Below are 23,029 nucleotides of genomic sequence, written 5' to 3'. Positions count from 1 at the left end.
CATTTCCTATTTTCCAATTGTGTCATATTTACTGTGCACAGATAAATATGTTCTTTGATTTATAACTAGCTCACATGCCTCACACTACAACTTTATAGATTTTATGTTGATAATAACCACAAGGTAGACACATTATTTATATACTTTAATTTACATAATTCATATATATTGCTATAGTGTTTTACACAGACAGGATTTATACATATCTATTCTTATACAGATTTATTAAAAACATTCCAAGTAAACCTTTCTGTATCTTCCAAAGACATAAGTAAATTGAACTTGATCAGTTAAACGCTTGTATTTATGAGCCAATGCTTTAACTGCCGATTGGATGGTGTGCTAGCCAGTGAAAGCCTACAATACAAATACTTTTGTACATAATTAACAAAGTTTGTTATAAAAAAGAACTAATAAAACACAACTTCTAAATACACAGGTGATATTTCTCCAAACCACAATGATAAACTGGTAATATACATAGATTAATTAAATGAATATACTGAATGTTAATTTGATACCCAATAGTCTAGGTCACCAACCTAAATCGCTATGAAACAACTAGCCACTAAGATAATTTAAAACATTTTTATAAAAATAAAAATCTATGTACATTTTAACAACCATTTCAAGGTTTTTTTTGAAAATTTCCAACTGTGTTGACCTACACTACAAGGTCTACGACTTTAATCAGCTGGTACACTGTAAACCACCTTTTTAGTAAATGGTACAATCTAAATAATTACCTGGTTATTTCATGAAAGTAATTATCAAGATACTGCTTAGTTGTAGAAGCAGATGTTAAATAAAGTTTTTTGACACAGAAAAGAAAACCCATAGAATAAAGGTAATAGCCTACTGTGAAAGACAACATATTGCAACAAATTACATAGTGAGGACGGAATGAAAACATGAAATGTGCAAAGAATCCATAGAGGAATAATTTTATATGAAAAGACAGTTTATTAGGTTTCTGCAACTCGATGGATTTTATTGATTTTTGCTATAATTTGATTTTCTTTTTCCTGAAGTTTTTTGTAAACATCCGACTGAAAAAAACAAAAATAATAATAAGAATGTAATTAAGACTTTTGAATTATATTGTAACACTTAGAGGACATCACATGTCACATGATTTGTATGGCTACAGTTTTTTTTCTTTGCCAGCAGGTTTAACCTGGTATAAAATAAATGTTAATCTTCCCTTCTAAGTGTATGCACTCAACGGACAAATGTCAGATGTAATGGATGACAATTCAAGCACTTTAAAAAATTGTGGGGAAAAAATGACAACTAATCTAACATATTTTTTGACAACTAAAAATAGGTTATAATTGAGACTAACACTCAAGCATAATAATTTTGATTGACCAAAGCTAAAACAAAACAGTTTTGACAATAGACTTTTCATTATTTTCTTACATATATGTTTTTTATTTCTTAGATGATTTACATAACCATGTCAGACATTGTAAGTTCTGGTTTATTTTGTACTAACCTTGAGTCCACCTAACATATCTTTAGCAACACTTTCTATAACAGCTTTAACATCATCTGGTGTTAGACCACTATAAATATTTACATCTTCTGGTAGTACAGAACTTATATCTACTTCTATAACTTCTTCATCTTTAGGCTGTAATATATATATAAAATATTATTAACAACAAGCCAACAGTGAGGCTGATGTCCCAATGTCTCAATCCAAAAATACATAAATGACACCCATTAATTACTTGCATTGATTATCTTTTTATAAAGCATCAAGCAATCAAATTGCTTATCATTTGCTCAACCTAAGATAGCTAGGGGATAGGATAAAAAAAAAATTCTATTAATGGACAAAATTGGTCTGAGGTTAGTTTCATATTTAATCAGCCAAAAATATTACATATGTTGATTCATTAGACTACAAGGAAATTTAATGCACAGTAAAAAATTTGTCATTTCTGGGACCTCCTTTTTTAAAAAAAAAAGGGGGGGGGGGCACTGGAGGGTGTTTAACGTAACAATAAAAACATAATATCAGTTTAGTTAATTTAAAATATTGTGACTCAGCATACGCCACTGATATTTTAAACTATTCTTTAGTACAATTTCAAAGTTCCTTATTTCTGAATCATAATAGAAAGAAAAATTTGAATATATAATAGACAACACACGTTTTTACTACTCAGTAATAAACCCACAAAAACAAGGGATATATTCAAATAGTTACTTTGCCATAAAATAAAATAAAGAGTGAAAAACAATTCAAAATCTCACAGTGAACAGATGATATGATAGCCTATGTATAAATTTATTTTGAACTTTTATTTCTTACCTCTGGTGTTGGAGAGGGTGGTGGTGTAGCTATAAACTGTTCATACATACTAGTTGTTATGCCTTCATCTAAAGGTGGTGGAAATGGTACATCAGCTGACATAGCTACTTCAATATCCACCTATAATAACATAATGTACATTATTTTATGATAGTACACTACATTCTATTTGTTACCAAATAATCATATGATCTCATTTTAACTTTAGGTTGTCTAGCAAATTAATAGGCTGAAATCTAATCGCCATTTCTAGAACTATAGTTAAAAATAAAACTATCTAATGGAATCTCATTTGTTGGTAGTATGACCTATATTATACATTATTATTTATTGTTACAAGTAGCCTAGCATAACAATACAAATAACTAAATTATTCTAAATTTTTATTGGCATCCACTTTAGAAGTCGGAATGTCTGACAGTAATCGCGTGACATCAAAGGGATATACCCCACCCCTTTCATCTTTCATTCCAATCACCATAAACCATGTGATATTTTCCCGCCTTTTCCAAAACTTCTACCCATTATGATAGTGTCATGACAATACCAGCAGTGAACTAGATAAAACGCAGGGAAAAAATGCATGCCAGAAGCAGTAAGATTTGGAATTATTTCACGGTAAGCGAAATAACATCACAAGACGCTTCATACCAGCCCGGTATCCAATGAAGAGCCATTGTTGACATCTTCTTTGGTTTTATTATCAGGAATCGGGATAAACAAATAACTATTGTCAGGACCATTTTTTATTTCATATAGTTAATAAATTTGTTAATAGTTATCAGAAACAATTTAAATAAAAAATTCAATAGCCTAATTAGGTATTGTTTTAGTTTTTGATCAGCACACATTGAAAACAGATCGAAGAGGGGTCTCCGCGATGTACTGACTGTGTTGTCCAATTCTATGATTTTGATCATCATGCAATTGGCTTATTCCCTATTCCAATCAAACGGTTTATCGGATGGACTGTTGTACGTTAATGTCTGTCTGCACATGTGCAGAAATGGCATTCTCAAAAATCGGATTGAGAGAATCGAACTCTCAAACAGTGTGTGAATAAGGATTTAAAAAATAACGGGGACCGGTAAGGATTTTGTACTGTTTATCTGTCCTTTTTACAGCCCTTATGAGAGTCTTGTATTACCGGTACGTCTAAATAGCAATGTGCACAGCAACCGAAATAAACTTTTATTTTGGTTGCTGAGCGTGTGGCTATTTATATAACGGAGACCGGTAAGGATTTTTTACCGTTCATTCTTTCCTTTTTACTTCTCCTTAGATGCATCATGTGTCAAGCAAAATAATGATTTGTTCACAACTCGGATAATATTTTAAAGGTAATTATCGAGTCGTTTTGAACAGATATCGGCAACTCAAGTATCGGCCAATTACCGATGTTCAAACAGATTATCGGACCATCACTAGTTAAGATGGTTCTCATATACGCACAGATTTATTATTACTGTATAATAACATCTCTACTTACATCTGTTCCTATTATTTCCTCAGCTTGTGTATGACTAAACATAAACTCATATAGTTTATAATGTTGAAATAAGCTGAAAATATACAATTTATTATTAATCATCACTCTACTATTAACTGAAAGAATGCTCAAAATCATAGGTAAATTGTTCCCTTGAAAATAAAATGCAATTAAAAAGTCTGCTGTGCTGACAAGATTAACACCTGGCTTAACTAATCATATTACTGGTATACAGTCAATCCTACTCTGATTCTTGCTGTAAGGGACCTAGCAAAAATCACCCTAACCATTTTTTAGTCAATCTTAACTCTACTAAGAAATGACCCTTACTACATTATATATAATAATAAATGACAATATAATATTATATATAATAATAAATGACAGTATGATATTACTGATCCAAGTACCTTGAGGAAACATATTCTGTAATCATTTTTGCTTGATTAATATCAAAAAACTCTAAACCACCAGATGGCACTACTGATTGTTCCACACCAATACCAACCATCATTTTCTGAAATTCTTTTAAATTTTCCACCATGGTCATATGTTTGTCTGGAAGGAAAAATTAAAATCTATATGCTTGTGATAAATCTTTGTTTCTATGGTTTGAAGGTTGAATAGATCAAGAAAAGATTGTGTCATCTTGGACAAGGATTTTCAAACTTTGGTTCAGGGGTTAATGGCAGGCAGACTTCCAAGTGGAAGTTTATTTTTATGACATACATTTCCAAATGGGAGTGTAAAAATGTGTATATACAGTGTACCAATATAACAATGAAGGGCGTAGTATCTCCATTTGTATTGACGTCTAGTATTAAAAACAAATTCTATGTATTCCCTTACCTTTGATATTTTCTAATAAATTATGAACAATAGTAAAAAATCCTGACAATTGTTGATTTGTAAATGACCTTTCTTTAGCCCACCAAACAGCACCAGTATAATAATCCAATATGGATGCCTCTTTCAAGTCTGTCAAGTTGTTATTTAATGTAAATATATCACACAATTTTCTACAAAAGAAAGAAATTAAAATGTCTTCTATTCACCTAATCCTGTCAAAGATTCAGATACTTTAACATTTTTCGGACAATATTTAACTTTTCACATCTTAATCCACACTAAAATGTACTCAAATTGATTATTTAATTATGAAAACCAAATCAAGATATCAACGGTAGATCATCTTCTTGCTTGTATATTCAATTAGAATTTTAAAAAAAGATACATATCAAAAGATTTTTGCGAAGATAAAGGTGACACAAACTTTGGACCATATTACCTTTATAATGTCGGTAGAGGCTGCTGAATGTTGACAAATTTTATTTTCATCATATCTTTGAAATTACTGATAATTTTTGGATTAACATATCAACTTTTACAATATTCTAGTTTTCAAGGGCTTAAAGACAGGTTGACAGGCAACAAAACATACACCCATAGCAGCTAAATCGTCCAAGCAGTCTGCAAGTGTTTTCACATATTTATTCTTTGTAGGTAATGGGAGCTTTTACAAGACACTGATATCAATTTCAAACAGATTGGATGATAACTTTTGTCGATAGAGTGTTCACAAGGTTCAACAAAGTGAAACAAGAGACATAACTCTAGAAGTTATTAACTGAAATTCTACAGGCTTCCTTATTTTACTAATTTAAATAGTGCATATAAATTTGATACCGATTGGATGATAACTTTAGTCATTAGACTTAGAGTGTTCAAAAGGTCCTACAATGTGAAACAAGGACCATAACTCTAGAAATAATAAATGGAAATTGTTGAAATTACATAGGCTTCTTCGTATCACAAATGTTAACAACATATATAAATTTCAAAATGATCAGATAATAAATGTAGCCTGTAGAGTGTCCACGAGTAATTGTTGACGCCAAACAAAAAGGAGGACAGAGGTGATGGTATGAAAAAAACAAACTATATAAGGTTTCATTCAGGGATAGGATTTCGCACGTATATTCCGGACTTGTCCAATGCTATTTTTCAAATGCCCAAAATTGTCCGCCCAGGTATATGCCCAATCGGACATCAAGACATGGTGAATAATATTCAAAATTAATATAATGTACTGAGTGTATAACTACCACTCAACCCGATTATCGTTGATAATAGGCTGGATTGATTAGGTAATTAGGTGATCAACGTATTTATCGTGTTATACGGTCTATAAACCTACCTTGATTAACTACTTAATCTGCCATGATTGACTGACTTAATCCTTTGATGGACAATTCATCTATCTAATCTTAAACAGAAGTCATTGCTTCCCCTTTGTCGGAATATTCATCAATCCAATAAGAGTGATTATAATTTTATTCCACATGTTTACCTCATGGTTTCTGCATTGTTGAACATTTTAATCGCAATGATGTGAGCCGACAGCATCTATAAACTAGTCATAGATGTCACATATCCTAAATCAATGGACAGTCATTTTGTCTACGATATCTTTTACGTCTTTTAAGACTCCATATAGAAATTCTCATCCACAGTGGCACTTTCCCGTGATTTCGACTGCCGTCCGAAAATTCCTTTACATATAAGGCAGCGCTTACTATGAAGCTATGTGCTATATCAGTTTATCTATGTTATTAAAAAAAAAAAACTATATCTGTTCATCTATGTTATGAAAAAAAAACCTATATCAGTTTATCTATTTTGAAAATGAAACACTATATCAGTTCATCTATTTTAAAAATAAAACCCTATATAAGTTTAATTAGTTTTAAAAATAAAACCCTATATAAGTTTCATTAGTTTAAAAAAAAAAAAATGTTTAAGTTCATCTATGTTCATCAAATATAAACTGATTGATGACCTATGATTTCATCTTTATAATAAACACAATAGTGTCGCATCACGGATAACTTGTCAACAACCATTCTCATTGTTGAACCTGATTTCCCAGCCATACTTTTATGGTTATACATGTTGTCTATAATTTATTTCAGTAGATCAATAACTATTATTTCACTGCTCTTAACGTCTACTTACATTTGCATATTGTCGATTCCCAAGGCAAGAAGCTCTCTGCACTGATCTGCTGAGAGTATTTTATAAGCCAAGGCACTGTCCTTTCCATCATTTTCATCACCCTGAAAAAAAAAAAAAAATTCTATGCAAGTTGAAATACAAATGATACAAATGATACTTACTTCTAATACAGAGAGAGAGAGAAATGGGGTTCACCATTCAGGTCATTTTGAGACGAAAACATGTACAGAACACATGTACAACTTTATTTCAGTAATTTGTTTGGGGGTAGGGGTCTTTAGCAGTAAGAGGACCCAGAGTAAAGTTATGAGGTTAGACAGGTGACCTCACTCCTTGTCACCTACTTCGAATACAAACAAATGTAATAATTTTGAATAATACCATATTGAAATAAACTGATAGCGTTGGTTAACCATTTTGAAAACAACCAACCACCAGCTTAAACTTGGGTCTGTGTAAGTCACACACATCCAGTAATATAAGAAAATTTACTAATGCCTCTGTTTAACCCTTTATTACCAAACTCCAACTTAAAGATGCAATATGTAAGATTTAGATAAAGAGCTGACCATTCTTGCTATATAATAATGGTTGATAAATCCATTTATATAAATAAATTCAAAGATGTGTGTATGTTCGCCTATCACACTTCGTCGTCAAGCCTCACCCCCACATAATGTGGTATCAAATTAACCAGCATTTGGGGCCCCGGGCAAATTTGGTCTCGGGCGTGTGATGAGGTCATGATAATTCATTGAAATCTATTGTTTGTTACCATTTAAGGCGATCACATTTTCTAGAATCGACATTTGGAAATGTCTAGAAACAATTGAAACCTCTAGAAACAATGGAAATTTCTGAAAACAGTGTTTAGAAATCATTGGAAGGTTCTGGTGGGCTTGTACTCTCAGTTATTAAACATACATTATGCAAGAGCTAAATCTGATTATTGCAAGTCTTAATTTAGGCTTCAGATGTTATAGAAATTATAAATTAGATCTTTATTTAAACAACAAGACCAAAATCAACTCTGTAGACCCACGGATGGCTCGGCTACAGCTCGGATTTAAATAGGATTTCACTAATTGATTAAATCAAATAAGGGGTAACCTGATGAAAATACGTCAGTTAGATCTTCAATATATTCTTCTTTCATCATCTACTTTTGAACTGTTATAGCAAGAATGGCCAACTCTCTATAAAAATCTCCCATAATGTATCTTTAACTATATATTAATCATTGAATTTTCCGATGGTATTTCGTTGATCGCGATTATGCCTAGGTCAATCAATGCTTTGAATTCTATCACCGTAAAAGCTCCCACGCCATATGAGTTATTGTATGCTACACAGATGCCTCTTGTGACAAGTGACTTTTTGTTTTAAATACATTTTTATAAAGACGATAAATGATGTTTAGACCTCCTAAACTATTCTTATCAAGAATCTTTTGATTTCAGTATTTGTCAAAAAAAACAAAAAAAAGTAATTTAATCAGGAATATTATTATCATGAAGTCAGAATGTGAATTAAATATGGAAATTATTGAGAAGCGGTGACAATTTTTCATATTTTATATGGTAATCATAAAACTTTGAAAAACAATCGTAAAGGTCGCGCATTGTTTCGATTGCAACACACGTACATACAAATTTACATGTACCTCGGTCATATAAGACAAAACGAAATTTAGGTAAGGTGGGGGGCAAAAAATTCAAATATTTGAAAAAGTTTGATTGTAAGCAATTGGGCTAGGCAAAGCAATAAATGACTGAAGATTCAAAGATTTCAATTTTTTCCCCCCAGCTTACCTAAATTTCGTTTCGCATGGCCAAGGTATGTAAATTTGTACATTACCCTATATGTAAATTTCAATGGCGTTTCGCAGAAGGGGACGTATTTTTAACAGCATGTTGTGTTGCACATACTGACACTATAGATAACAAACCTTAATCTCTCAACCCTCCGTGTTTCGAGATAAGACATGAGGCCACTACCTTCAACGTAGCACATGCGGGAGCGATTCACACCCGGCATTTGTAAACAAAATTGACAATATTTTTAATAAAAACAACGATTGATTAATGTTATTTATAATATTTCTGCCAGACCCAACTACAATTAAGCATATAATTCTACCTGAAACGGTAACAAATCGTCGTTTTTAAAATCGAGGCGTTAAAGCCGTTACTAAGACCGCCATCTTTTTAAACGATACGCTGTCATCATGAAGGCATGGCTAAATATAAGGCTTTTATAACAGCCAATCAAAAGGGCAATCTAAAGCACTGTAACTATGAATGGATTATGAATGGTTAACGTCAGACAAAAACAACGCTTCATTAATTTAAACAGGAATATTTGGAGTTAGGCGACAGTTGTACCACTACATTGGCCTCTGTAAGTTTAATTAATCATAATAGCATAAACTTATCTTATTTTAAAGATGTTACATGCATTAATAAAGAAATTGAGTTTGACACTTGGAACTAAAGGCATCCAATTGTAGCTAAAAACAAACACATCAGTATATCTCAACGTTTTTAGCTACGTTCTTGTAGCTAACGCACTATAGCGGGGTAAGCAAGATCTTATTTTCTCACTAAAATGTTCCTTTACATTGTACGGGCGTTCACAGGGACTGACACGCGACTGTTTAGCAGTGAAAAGTTGCCCAGTAAAATTGACTGGGAAGCGAAAGTGTTTCGACAAGGATTCAATAAGACGGTTCCTGAACGTACAGGGCAAGTGTAATGAGACCTACGTTCAGTCAGAGCTGGGCCCTGTTTCTCGAAATCTTAACTACCGGTAACGATAAAATCCAAATTTTAGTAGATACTCCGATTTTGATTGGCTAAGCACTAAAATCAATCTAATATTATCCAATCAAATTAATAAAATTTGGATTTTTATCTTAGTTAAAAGTTCGTGAAACAGGGCCCAGAACTACTACCGTCCATGATAGGATGAACCCAGTTATTGAGTTAATTGGGATTATGACGTCCATGGCACGGTGGTTAAGAATACTAAAAATAACATACTACTGTTACCCTTTTCTTTGCACTTCTAATCTCCGATTTATCAGGCGATAGTTGAGCTCCCGATGGAGCAATCAATTTATTTTTGCTACTAACAGGCCTGGGTTTGGATGGTGATAAAAGTGACGCTTTATCTTTATTACTGCTCTTTGTCGCCATGTTGGTTTCTAATATAAACAATACACTCTCTGGGTCTTTTTATCAAAGAAATAAACCAGGGGGAATAACTTACCTGTCCCTTCTTTTTGCGGTCCTTAGATTTTGTAGACTGAAAAAAAAAATTTAAGCGTATTGATTATCGGTGAAATGTCAAATTATCATTTCTATTTTGTTGAATTTGTCAAAGATTTTCACTTTCAGTTAGAGAAGCAGGCTTTATTAATGGTCATTCTACAAGATTTCCATAACTTGTTTGCGCGAAAGAAGCCACAGGAGTCTGACCTTCTAGCCGTATTATATGGTTGGACATGATGTATGCATATATATACGGATAGAAGGTCAGACTCGTGGACAAGCCTACGCCGAATTTAGCGGCTTATCCATTTTCTAAAGTATTTATCAAGTCGATTTTCCTAATGAAACATCTAATAAAACTGTCCTTTTTATATTTAATCTCATCGTTACATACAGTGTGTCCTATCTACGCTGTTGGCGGAGTATGTGTGATGTAGTGGTGGGATCGGGGTATTCTATTTCGGCCAGTGCTTGTGTCTTTTCGAAACAACTGCTAGACACTGCTTCTGTATTCAAACAGGAATACTATGTTACATACATGCATGAATACATGAATCCATTAACCTAAAGGCAGAGCTAGCCAGGTCGTAGGCCAATATTATTTTAAAATAAAAACCTGAATATATTCTAAAAAATTAATAAAGAGATTTTTCTTTTTTAATTCAAGAGTTTATAAGTGTCTTTAATAATAAAATCAATATTTAACTGACATGTTATAGATTTAATATAAGTTTAAGTTAGACAATAATTTCATCCGCAATTTTAGTAAATTTTACTGCATTGGTGGTCTCGTCTAAAAAAAAAAAAATATTTGTACATTATAAACCTTGTAGCCTACCATTTTGTTGTTGTTGTTGTTGTTTACCACAACATAGCCCTCCAAGTTAACAGTAAACTTTGCTGTTGTTAATTACACGTAATCGTAGTACAAGATCTTTGCCGTTGTCAAAGTGACGTACAAAAAAATAGCAAGGGGACGTAATTCTTCTATTCTCTGTGAAAACTATTGTCTTTAAATATACTAACGAACGGATGGTCTGCCTGTTCGACCAATTGTTGCATAATAATAACCCAAATTGTTCTTTCTTTAATGACATTACGAACAATGCGTCTTTACTTCGGTTAATAATTAATTATTAGACCTACATTAGGAAATCAAGCGGAACGTATAAAACGTATTAATAAAAATCAGATTAGAGCTTTACATTGACATTCTGAGATCGACAATATAAATAGTACAAGCTTCTTTATAGGCCCTGTCAACCTTTTTAATCATATTTTAGGGTGAATTACAATATACAGAAAACCGTCGCATTTATACTCCGGTTAGATAGAGGGAAACACGCTAAATAACGAATATAAAACGAGAAAATGAACCGAAATTATGAAATATGTTGATTTGAAATAAACATTAATATAAACTATTTTAAAATGCAATCTCTCAGACTAACATATAGTAATATTCTATGACAGTGTGGAATTAGGAGAGTTTTACCAAGACAGCAACTATTTTTACATTCGTTATAATTTATTTTCCCTTTCATTGGTGTTTACACAAATATAGACTATTCCCATTTCAAGTCTATTGAACTCAATTTTTGTTATTCGCCATTTTCTAACAATTAAAATAACTGAAACTACTGGAATTGGCCAGGATTCCTTTTTATCTTCTTTCGAGCTTATCCATTTAAAAGACCCAACATACAATGTCATGTCAAAATAAAACAGGTCGAATTAATTCTGACTTAAAGTACGACCATTTAAAGTTTACATTGCTTTCTGTTGATTTAATACCGCCATTTTTATTTGCCTTAAACATATATATATATATAAGTTGGTATACTTGTGCAGGGATACACTCTCTTGAACCATTGAATAACCCGAGCAGTATTCAATGGTCATTGAGTTCTATATTTCGTACAAGCCAACCCATTCTCCATGAAGTTTTCTAATAGTCAGATATGTGCTTAATTATTACATAACAACAGACTTAATTTTAATATAGTACATATGTGCGTGCCTTTAATGCAATAGTACGACCCAATATTGATCATTTGAATTGAATAGCATATTCAAATAATATTTGAATAATGACTTTGAAGATTTAATTAGCAAAACCAGACTTATTGACTGTAGCAACGCCTACTTTAAAGGAAGACTTTTGTGGAATTGTTGTCGATTTATAAACATCACTGTGGCAGGCAGGTGTTTTCAATAATTTTGTTTAGCAATTCAAATAGTATATCTAAACGGAGCTGTGACAGATTGATTCGCTCTGGTTATTTTGCCAAAGGAAAAGATGATATGTATAGTTTAAATATAGACCTATGTAAGCACACTGCAAGTAATATAGCACACTATTAAATACATGTATACATTTTATTTTTGACCCATTTGTCTTGGTATCTAAAAACTATAATATATTAATTTTATTAAATATTTGTAAATTATAGACTATTGTATACCTATAGTTGCTTTTTTAATGTTTATAAAATAGAGAGTGCAGACAAACTGCGACAATAGGAATAACGGAACAAGTTCAGTAGGCTGCAGGCTAATACAAATCAATTTACTTAGATCTTAATGTCGTTCTGACTTGGATATATTTTTGTTGGGTTACTATATACATGTACATAAGATCTTATGGCCTCTTTACATTTTATTTACATGTACTGATTCGAGCCGCTAAAACTATTATTCGATTTCCCAAATGAAAAGCATATTTTTTTCATTGGCTGCGGAATAATGGGGTCAAGTCCTCTCATTTGAACACAAACTTCTTCCAGATGTTGTTAGAGCTTATTATCATACACGATATAAAATGAAAATTAGTTAGTGGCCAGTGGGTCAATATTCAGGTCTTGGGTTAACGTGGTGTAGTGTTTAACACCAGTTAGATCAGTGTCTGGTGTAACGATGTGCTAACTCATCCCCATAACCCCTCTGTATTTGAAATCAATCCGAGTTAAGGTCTGTGGTGTTGAAGTTGTGTTAAGCATGGATATTTACACAACATGAACACCAGTGTCGTATCTGTGTTACCCAAAAAGTAATTTATACCTGAGCCCCTCAGTTTGTCTATATTTTCAAAATCAATTTCCCGGTTTAAGAAACAAATTTAGACGAAAAATATATATAGACAAGGAGCTCTGTGCAATATTATTTCTAATTACATAAAAACTTGTTAGATTTTAGATAATAATAACTTGGGAAAAGTTATTATCTTGTTAAAAATAACTATAACCCCTAGGGGCTAAAAAAAGAAATATCAGTTCAAGTCATTTATTACAACACTGGTGTGAAACAGCAGACCGCAAGAAGGGAATTTCTTTTAAGGATTTTAGATTTAGTTTTAAGGCTTAAAATGATTGTTTACCCATATATGGGCAAAACGTAAGACAAAGAAATGTTGATCGCAAACCTGATTTGCGAGAAATTTCAGATAGGAAATTTCGACTGAATAATGATCAAATGCGACAACAAAAATTCAACATAGATCCTAGTTACTTAACTTTCTGGAAGCGGGTATTTTCCCCCAATTACCTTTCTTTTTTTTAAGTTGGCCAGCTCATGCAAAGAATTGAATGCGTTAGAACAGAAGACGAAAACACAGTGTAACATTTAAAAATAACACTGGTGTTATAGGTGGTTTTTGGGTTTTTTTATTTTTCACCAGTGTTAACACTCGTATTGTAACAGTGCATATTGATGAAATATTGATGAAACACACACAAATATTTTATTTTAGATATTTAATTTAGACGTAATTAAGTAAGATTAATGGTGACAGCTTAAACATTTAAAACAATGCGCTTGGATTAAAGGAACGCTATTACTCAGGTTGTCGTTACCTGACATATTAAACCAAGCGGGTCTAGATTCTAGCCAATCAGACTTCTTATCGAGGAATGAGCGTCTTTCGTTAATGGTCTTCCACCAATCAAAAATGAGTTTAATCCTACACGTGGCATGTTCATAAGTTGTCGGGACTTTTGGAAGATATAAATAATCTAGCTCAAATTCACCATTATCTTCACTTAATATATTACTAAGAAACGACGATATTGGACTTCTCTTATATTAAAGATAATACATGTACAACCAAAGAAACCACTTTTACAGTATTAACCTAGTTTAGACACTGGTGTAAACACTATATATATAAGTGCTAAATCGAGGGGCTCGGGTTAAGGCACTGAAAAGAACACCAGTTATACACCACTACAACACAACCTTGACACAAGCGTAACCCGGGACTTGAGTTGACCCAATGTGTCTAAGTATTCGGCTATACGCTAGATTCACTCTATACATGTACTATGGATACTTATGTTAGGCTTAATTTCTCTGGATGTAATAATTTTATTTTATTTTAAATCTTCTTTAATACGAAACAAGGAATTTGATTTATAACCAATAAACAACTGATACATATTTTAATATTTCTGTGAATACAGTGCGTCGTTTCAGCTTTTGGCAACATAATGGTAACATCCTCCCATGTCTTTATAGAGCTGAAAACAATACTTGACCAAAAATATTTTCCATGTGTCATGAACTCACTTTCCAATCAAGTGGTATGCATGTTTACGTTCATGTTCCCAAAGCAATGATTGCGAGTATTATAATCATTGCACTCTTACAAAGCGGTAAATGAAATGAAATGAAATGGGGTTTAACGTCCTACTGTTCTGCTCCTATACTTGGCTAATGAAGACGGGCATACGCCATACAGTGTGCTATGAGGGAAATTTTGCCCGGGCAGCGGCACTATCGCCTACTCTTATATCGAATTCCAACTGCCAGGGGATCTTTTACGTGCATTCCAATATATACACGGGACCTCGGATTTTTCGTATCATCTGAATAACTAGACAGCTGTCCTTGTCAGACCCTCCGTCCTGCATCACTGACAAGGGGGAACCACGCCGGAAAATCTGGATGAACTTTCTCGGCCAATGCAGGGATCGAACACCCGACCTCCAGGCTAGCGAGCCAGCGTCTTACCCACTTAGCCACGTAATCCCCTCTTACAAAGCGGTTCGTCGTATTATAGTCCCTCTATGTAGCACCAATATAGGCCTACTGTGCAGATTGCCAAGACAATGCGCCACATGAAGCCAAGGACACTAAAGACCTCCATAGTATATAGGCCCGGGTGCGGGGGGGGGGGGAGTGTTCATGGGCCCCGATTTGAAAAAGAAACTGGCATGCCTTTCTTTTTCAAAATAAATAAAATTCATCTTTGCATCCACTGAAAACAATAATGGTCCAAATCCGAGGAGAAAAATGAGTGGGGCGCGGGAAGGTGAATCAAGCTGGTTTCCGTTACTCATTTTACAAACATTCTTCACCGCCAAAGGAAACCAGTTGGTCGGAGCTAGGGCCCACAGCTACCCATGTATATAGGCCCACATATCTAATTATAGTTTATGAAGGCCAGATAAATAAGCCGAGTGATCTATAAACAGCTGCGACTTGTACAGAACGCAAATCGACATAACTAACTAAAGCAGAATTTACAATATAAGACAACTTTGAGTCCGATAGATCATTGACATGTTGTTATGAAAGTATACTGACATCACGAACAGTGATTAATCCGGGTGGTGATATAAAGATGGCATAGGATTAAATATATGTTTATGCCTGTCGATTTGAGTGCTGTAATGGCGTTGATTTTGAAGGCGTTTGACAAAAGAAGTTGTTTTATTACTGTGTCACACATAAAATATCATACATTAAAGAAAAGCAATCGATGAATATTGCAATTAATTATACTAATACCCAGTCTGTAAAAGAAACCAGCACCTAGACATAGGATGATAAACTGTTGACAAGGCAGTGGCATTATCCCTTCTGTTTGTTTTATTATTGTGCCACACATCAAAAGATCATACATTTAAAAAAGTAATGGATGGATTTTGCAATTAAACTAATATCCAGTCTACGATAAAATGTAGCCAAGACAGTGGCATTATTATCCCTGATGTATTTTGGGGTATTTTAAATGCCCCTGTAGCTGCAAAGGTTTACGGTTGGGGGAAGGGAAGCCAACTGGCATACCCCAATATCAATACACTGGAATAGCTTTTACACTTATTCTGTTATTTCAACCCATCCATGTCACCTTGTATGAATAATAACAGCCGAAAGGCGCTGTGCAATTCAAATTAGTCCATTATTGACATCCCCTTACAACACTCGGCAAACCTCGGTAAATTCCGTTAGTGGAATCTGCTGAGGTTTGCCGAGTGCCCCTTCCAAAGGGTAAAGGTTAAAGGCCACGTTTAATACACGATACAATTTTGATGAACCGTGTAAATAAATAAATAACTTTACCCAGCCAAACAGGTCATGACTTAAAGGGACGCGTCAACGAGGTAGCTTTGTTTGTCTTGATCAGAACGATCCAAACGTATAGCTTTATAAACTTTTATCATGAGTTGTTAATTTGAACGCACTAAAAGACTACGTAAAATTATTAAAATTTTCTCTTGAATTTAAAATACTCGGAAGATATTCCCAACAATTAATATCAGGGTTATTGTTACTGTTGTTGTCGATGAAATGTCTCTTACAAATACCCAATATAAGTCAAAATATTTTTGAGTGTGAATATAAAACCTTTCAAAATATGAGTGGTTTAATTAACCGATCTTTTTTATCCGTAACATTCAAAACGCTGAGGCCCACGGCCTTTTTGTAATACAATGTAAAACTGAGTTTTACGTAATCTGTATAAAGTATTATTCAAACACGAACGGTAATTTCTTTTTTGCACCAGTATAACCGTATTAAATTTACAGAAAGTACTAAACAAGATTCCTGAAAATGTCAGTTTCTTGTTTCAACACAGTATGGCATCGATCGATTCAGACTTGACTGCTTGACCGCACCCGTCGCGTGCTCTGGTGTATTTTTAAACTGAATATAGGTAAAGAATATGGCATACCATGTATTGTCGATAAGGTCTAAATCTGAATTATATTGCCAACCACTATTTGTTTATTTTAAATGTCTTATACATAACACAGGAAATTTGATTAAAATACACATTTTATAATTCAGAAATTTCCTAAAATTTGAGATGAAAACAAAAATGCATGAATAGGATGTATAAACCCGAAGCGCACTAAGATCTGTATTTTAAGGGACTGTATACCATTTATATATTTACTAATTCTCGTCGTGTGAGGTTAGCCTTAGCCTTGGGCGATTTGTAGGTTTATCTATGAGCTATATGTGATAATATGTGCTATTATGACCGGGAATAGATTTAATTAGCTTGTTATACATACCTGACGTATTATATAACAGTTCAACAAGATCAGCTACATGTAATCCTAGTATAATGAGATATGGAATGAATTAGGGTTTAAAGTCTCTTCAACACCATACTTCGGTCATTTTGAGACTAACATATTATGATAATGTTATGGTTGCGCGTGTCATTGGAGGGGGGGGGGGGACTTGGGGCCACGGTAGCTAAGTGGGTAAGACACTGGTTCACTATAGCCTGGAGATTGGGTGATCGATCCCTGCATTGGTCGAGAAAGTTCATCCAGATTTTTTCCGGCGTGGTTCCCCCTTGTCAGTGATGCAGGATGGAGGGCCTGACAAGGACAGCTGTCTAGTCGTTCGGGTAGGACAAAAAACCGTGCACGTAAAAGATCCTTTGGCAGTTGGAATTCAATATAAGAGTAGGCCGTAGTGAAGGGCAAAATTTACTACATAGCACAAGCACACTGTCTGACGTATGCCCGTCTTCATTAGCCCAGTTCGGAGCAAAACAGTAGGACGTTAAACCCATTATTTCATTTCTGGAGTGCCCGCTTATTCTTTGATTTTCTTTGTGGAAGTTGATTGATTTATTTCCGTTTTCCATTTTTAAGTACTGCATTGTATATCATGCCTACCAATTTACTTTGTACTTTAGTAATTAAAAAAAAAAAGTACCGAGACAAACAGGGTCACAACCAAACGGCTCACAACTGTTACGGTGCATTCTAATTGAGCTTTCCCAGCCAATATTAACACATAAATAACAATGAGACATACCAATTCAAACTAATTATTGCTTTTTAATTTATTTTTGGTATCTCTCTAAATTGCTTGATATATGTAAATGATTCCTTCCCATATTTCATGAATTCACTTTCTGTTCTTTGTATTTTAATGAGAGACAGCTGTTGTCTGATATAAATATTCAGTTATTATCATTTTAGTTTTCGTTATGTTTCGAGAGTAGTGTATAAATATTAGGATAAAACTAAAAATGACCATCTCTTTTTACCCGATTTATAAACCCATCCGAATCCAAATGGTTATAGGTAGCCAAGATGGCTTAGGGGGTAAGGGGCTAGGAACCAGGAGGTTCTAAGGTGCAGAACGGAGGGTCTGACTAGAAACAGCTTCTTGTCATTCGGATGGGACGAAAATCCGAGGTCTCGTATAGGGCTACTCGTTGGCGTGCACTTAAAAGAACCATATAGCACACTGAATGACGTATGTCCGTCTTCATTATCCCAATAAGTGCAGAAAAGTAGGACGTTAAACCCCATGTGACTTCTACATATACCAGTGGAACGAAGGAAGGCTAAGGTGGTGAACTACATACTATTAGCAACCATTAAGCCTAAATGACTGTCTTGGCGACAATCTCTGGACATTGTAGACGTTACCATCATCGATACAAAATAAAACTACACTATAATATGAACAAATAAATTGTGGGGTGTTTAAAAGTAGGTCGATATTATTTACTAGTATCTGTGGTAAATTTGTTATCGATAGTGTGTTGAAATCTGAGTCTATGGTTAAACCATTCGTAACGGGCCATTAATAGCAAGAAAGATTACACACGTCGGACATATTCATTCTGAGACTAGATCACTCCTATTCTATGGTAACGCATGCAATGAGGTGGACCGGGCAGTGGCGATACTAATGATAGTTTCAATAGTTACATTTCCCATAGGACCCGAGGCTTCCGTCACATCCGATGTACAAAGGTTCGTGCCATTTTGATTTTAATAAATCTATATAACTCTACGTATTCTGTGAACCCGATAATTCCAAGATCCGGCGACGTGTAAAATGTTTCGAAAAGTTGTAATTGGACTCTCTGTAAACAAAAACTGCATTAAATTGAAATAAACCAGAATGCCATAGATGTAGCTAAGAAAAACATGTAGCAAATGTCTCTATGTATTCTGGCCTTTATAAACTCTCTTACCACCATTTACATTTAAAGACAACACTTACCCTTCTTATTTTCGACATAATCACTTAATTTATTTGTAGCAGCCTGAATGAACTTCCTCAGGTTTTTGCAGAGGTCGATAATTCGTACATGTAAGAGGAGAGATACTTCCAGAACGATGTTTTCATAGGTCGTATAGATCTGGTTCCAGACTTCGTCTAAACGTGTACAACTGTTGCCATATTTCCCATTCCTTCGTCCATCTTGAGAATGGTAACATGGTAAATGCGTATAATATCAAGTTGTTAAGGGAGGTCGAGATCTAAGCAATGTAATTCAAATCGAGTGTTTATTGAGAGTCGACAGGTAATAAAAGTCTAAGAGAGAATTGCTCACAAAAGGGAATGGTGTTGAAAAGAGTTTTGTATAGGCTTTAGATCGATTCTAACAATGATTAAACTGTCTTGTAAAGAAGCTCTACCTATAAATCAGACCTCTATTCATGTATTTACACTGCTTACAATATTTATGTTTCTGTATAGAATAATAAATGAAGAGTATTTGTGGATATAGATGTCTCCGAAATAAGGATCTGAATTTTTCAATTCCAGTTCCCACGTGTCAGGTGTAGCGCTACAAAGGATCTAATCATTGGGAAAACCGTCATTATTAACATGCACGTAAATAACCACAGACCCCCCCCCCCCCACACACACACACACACACACCCACACACCATACGCCAAATGTGTTCTGAGACAAATAATCTAAATCATTGTTGATCGGCTGTAAGTGCTATTTTCGGTAATTTATATAGACAAGTTTTTAAAGAAATGGAAATGAAATGAAATGGGGTTTAACGTTCTACTGTTCTGCTCCGACTGGACTAATGAAGACGGGCATACGCCATACAGTGTGCTATGAGGGAAATTTTGCCCGGGCAGCGGCACTATGGCCTACTCTTATATCGAATTCCAACTGCCAAGGGATCTTTTATGTGCACGCTAATGTATACACGGGACCTCGATTTTCCGTCCCATCCGAACCACTAGACAGCTGTCCTTGTCAGACCCACCCTCCGTCCTGCACCACTGACAAGGGGGAACCACGTCGGAAAATCCCGATGAACTTTCTCGGCCAATGCAGGGATCAAACACGCGATCCCCAGGCTAGCGAACCAGCGTCTTACCCACTTAGCCACCGTAGCTCTCAAGTTTTTAAAGGACCCCGTGCATAATAAATATATTAACCATAGTGTAATATAAATAGCGAAGTCAGAGGGCCACTACCCCCTCCTACCCGATGGACTTAACAAATGAAAACAATAATGTATCTACTTTTCATTTAAAGTTAGCCATATCGAAGCTCCATGGTCGAGGTTAAAGATACATTATGGAAGATTACATAAATAGCTGACAGTTCTCACTGTAATAGTTAAAAACTAGATGATGTAAATGGAATATGCTGAAAATTTCAGTCAAACTGCTTCACTATAAGCTGAGAAAAACTTATTTTAAAATCACTGTAGTCTCGATTGTCATTGTTACAGCTGTCACGAACAAAGTCTCGATTATCCAGTTTTGCGTTTAATCATCAACGGACGTTGAACAGCAGATAGGATTCAAATCCATTGAAAATCGGACACATAAGATGGCATTGAGAGTTGATTATGGACTTTTCATGTTAATAAATGTCTAATTAATAGTTTATATAACATTTCAGGCCTAAAGAAAGACTTGCAACAGGCAGATTTAACTCTTATATAATACACGTTTATGATTCTTTTATTTATGTAGATTGTGGTCCATATTGAGGAATACTCCATACTCCAAAGATGCCGAAACACACGTAAGCTAACAGAAATTGTTTTACGCTCATTTTCTAAACGCAGCCCTGATTTGGCAATGACCTTCTAACGAACATTTGGATTCAAAAGTTTTCCTCATTCTGTCGTTCGGAAAGTCTATACATGGTTAAACTATAGTAAAATAATTCTGTTTTAACTCGAGAACGCCGACTTTGTTTGGTGTTCCCAGCTTTAATCAAATAGCTGGACTAAATATAGACATTTTTGGTACACATAGGTTGCTCTATACACACTAAAATTCTGTACACAACTCTTTATATCTCTGTATCTCAGCTTTGGCCGCATTGTTTGAAATTTTGAAGTTCAAGTACCACTGGATTATAAAAAATCTATAATACCAGCAAAAACGAGAGACGAATGAAGAAATCAGAGATTGTTATACAGTACTGGATAAGCACCTACAGATAAGCCTCGGGCAAAAAACATTAGCTGGGCAATAAACTGTTTTCAATTAAAACATCTTTTCGACCATGTTGAAAAACTTATGGTTTTGTTTGCGACCGAATTATAAATTATAAACTATTATTAAAGATGCATATGCAAGAGCAAACTCTGCCCATTGCATGTCTTTTTTCTGGCTTCAAATGTTATATAAGTTATTATTTAGACAGCTATTCACATATCAAGGTCAAAATCAACTCTCTAGAACATCGGATAACTGAGATATCGAGTGGTTTAGACAATTAGTGTCATATCTTCGTTTAACGTTAATATGGAAGCCACTAACTGAGACTGTCGATCGAAGGACTGAAAATCGAGACTTCGTTAATTATCTTGGCAATGATACTTGACAATCAGAATGAAATTAACTGAAATTTAAATATATATATTCATATTGCATTATCTATTTTTAAACTATTACAGCAAAAATGGCCAGCTCTTTATCTAAATATTACGCATCTTTAATATAAATATGTATCTTTGATGAAAACAATGTTCTATACAGGCGCGGATCCATGATTTCTTGCAGGGGGGGGGTGTAGGTTGGATAATTGCTTAACTAATTGCGTTGGGCGTAGCCCACCGCCGCGAGCGCCGAAGGCGCTAAACGTTGTAAGGGGGGGTCTGGGGGCCCTCCCCCTAAAAAATTTGGTAAATTAGATTCAATTTGGTGCATTCTGACGTATTTCCGGAAGGTAAATTCCAAAATTACAGGTCTAAAAATCGCCAATAAAATCGCATTAAATGTCCTTAAAATGTTGATAGGGGATGCTCCCTTTACAGGTGAGGAACAAAATATCTTCAGATACCATATTATGGTTGTTCTTAACAAGCTTTATTAGCAGTATCAATTTACTATTAGAGTAACCAGTCCATTTAAGTATAGGAAAGTTGGTCGGGGTTTTCCAGAGCACAAACTTTCACAGACGAAAAGTCTATAGACTTGGTTTACTGTTTTTACTTTCAGCGCATAAAAATAAATAATAGAGCTTGCAATAGTTGCACAGACTTAATCATAAATGTAGAGGTTTAAAGGGAATTTTCACACATCAATGACCAGGGTTTTTTTTCTTATCAACGCTGCCGATAAAATTAAAAAGCAAACACAACAATATTCAACGTCAACAGGCGAACAGCGTTAATAAAACTCTTTAAATTTCAATAAACTTATATTTTCATACAGTACGGTATTAAAAAATTGCCGTCGTCAATAGGCGATTTGCCGTGGGGTCAATTGGTCCCGACGGCAATTTATGCTGTCGACGTTTTTGGCTAATTGCCAGAGCTGTATGTGACTATTTGTTTTTGCCCACAATGGAATGAAAGTCATGACTCAACTCAATGTATACAAACTCGCAATTTTTAGGTCAGATTCAGGCTTTTAGATTTAAGTTTCTCGGACCCTTCAAATTTTCAA

At 34.4% G+C, this 23,029-nt stretch overlaps 1 protein-coding gene across 3 annotated transcripts; it reads right to left on the bottom strand.

The window, feature by feature from the left end:
• Positions 1-130: 130 nt before the first annotated feature.
• Positions 131-19,635, bottom strand: LOC126814458 (ciliary-associated calcium-binding coiled-coil protein 1). 3 transcript variants are annotated; one of them, XM_050539602.2, is made up of 9 exons: positions 19,367-19,635; positions 10,098-10,133; positions 6,828-6,928; positions 4,662-4,831; positions 4,223-4,370; positions 3,813-3,885; positions 2,324-2,443; positions 1,499-1,636; positions 131-1,049 (listed from the first exon to the last, which is right to left on the bottom strand). In XM_050539602.2, exons 1-9 carry the CDS (start codon positions 19,382-19,384, stop codon positions 966-968), a joined length of 888 nt encoding a protein of 295 aa, XP_050395559.1. In that variant the 5' UTR covers positions 19,385-19,635; the 3' UTR covers positions 131-965. The 3 variants fall into 3 exon arrangements, with proteins under 3 accessions (XP_050395559.1, XP_050395560.1, XP_050395557.1); XM_050539603.2 differs by lacking the exon at positions 19,367-19,635 and adding an exon at positions 10,938-11,051; XM_050539600.1 differs by lacking the exons at positions 10,098-10,133; positions 19,367-19,635 and adding an exon at positions 9,869-10,045.
• Positions 19,636-23,029: the final 3,394 nt, after the last annotated feature.

The sequence above is a fragment of the Patella vulgata genome, chromosome 3 (assembly GCF_932274485.2).
Source record: "Patella vulgata chromosome 3, xgPatVulg1.2, whole genome shotgun sequence".
Lineage (NCBI taxonomy): Eukaryota > Metazoa > Mollusca > Gastropoda > Patellidae > Patella > Patella vulgata.
Note: the sequence above shows the minus strand (reverse complement) of the source record. Positions and strands in the feature narration are given on the sequence as shown.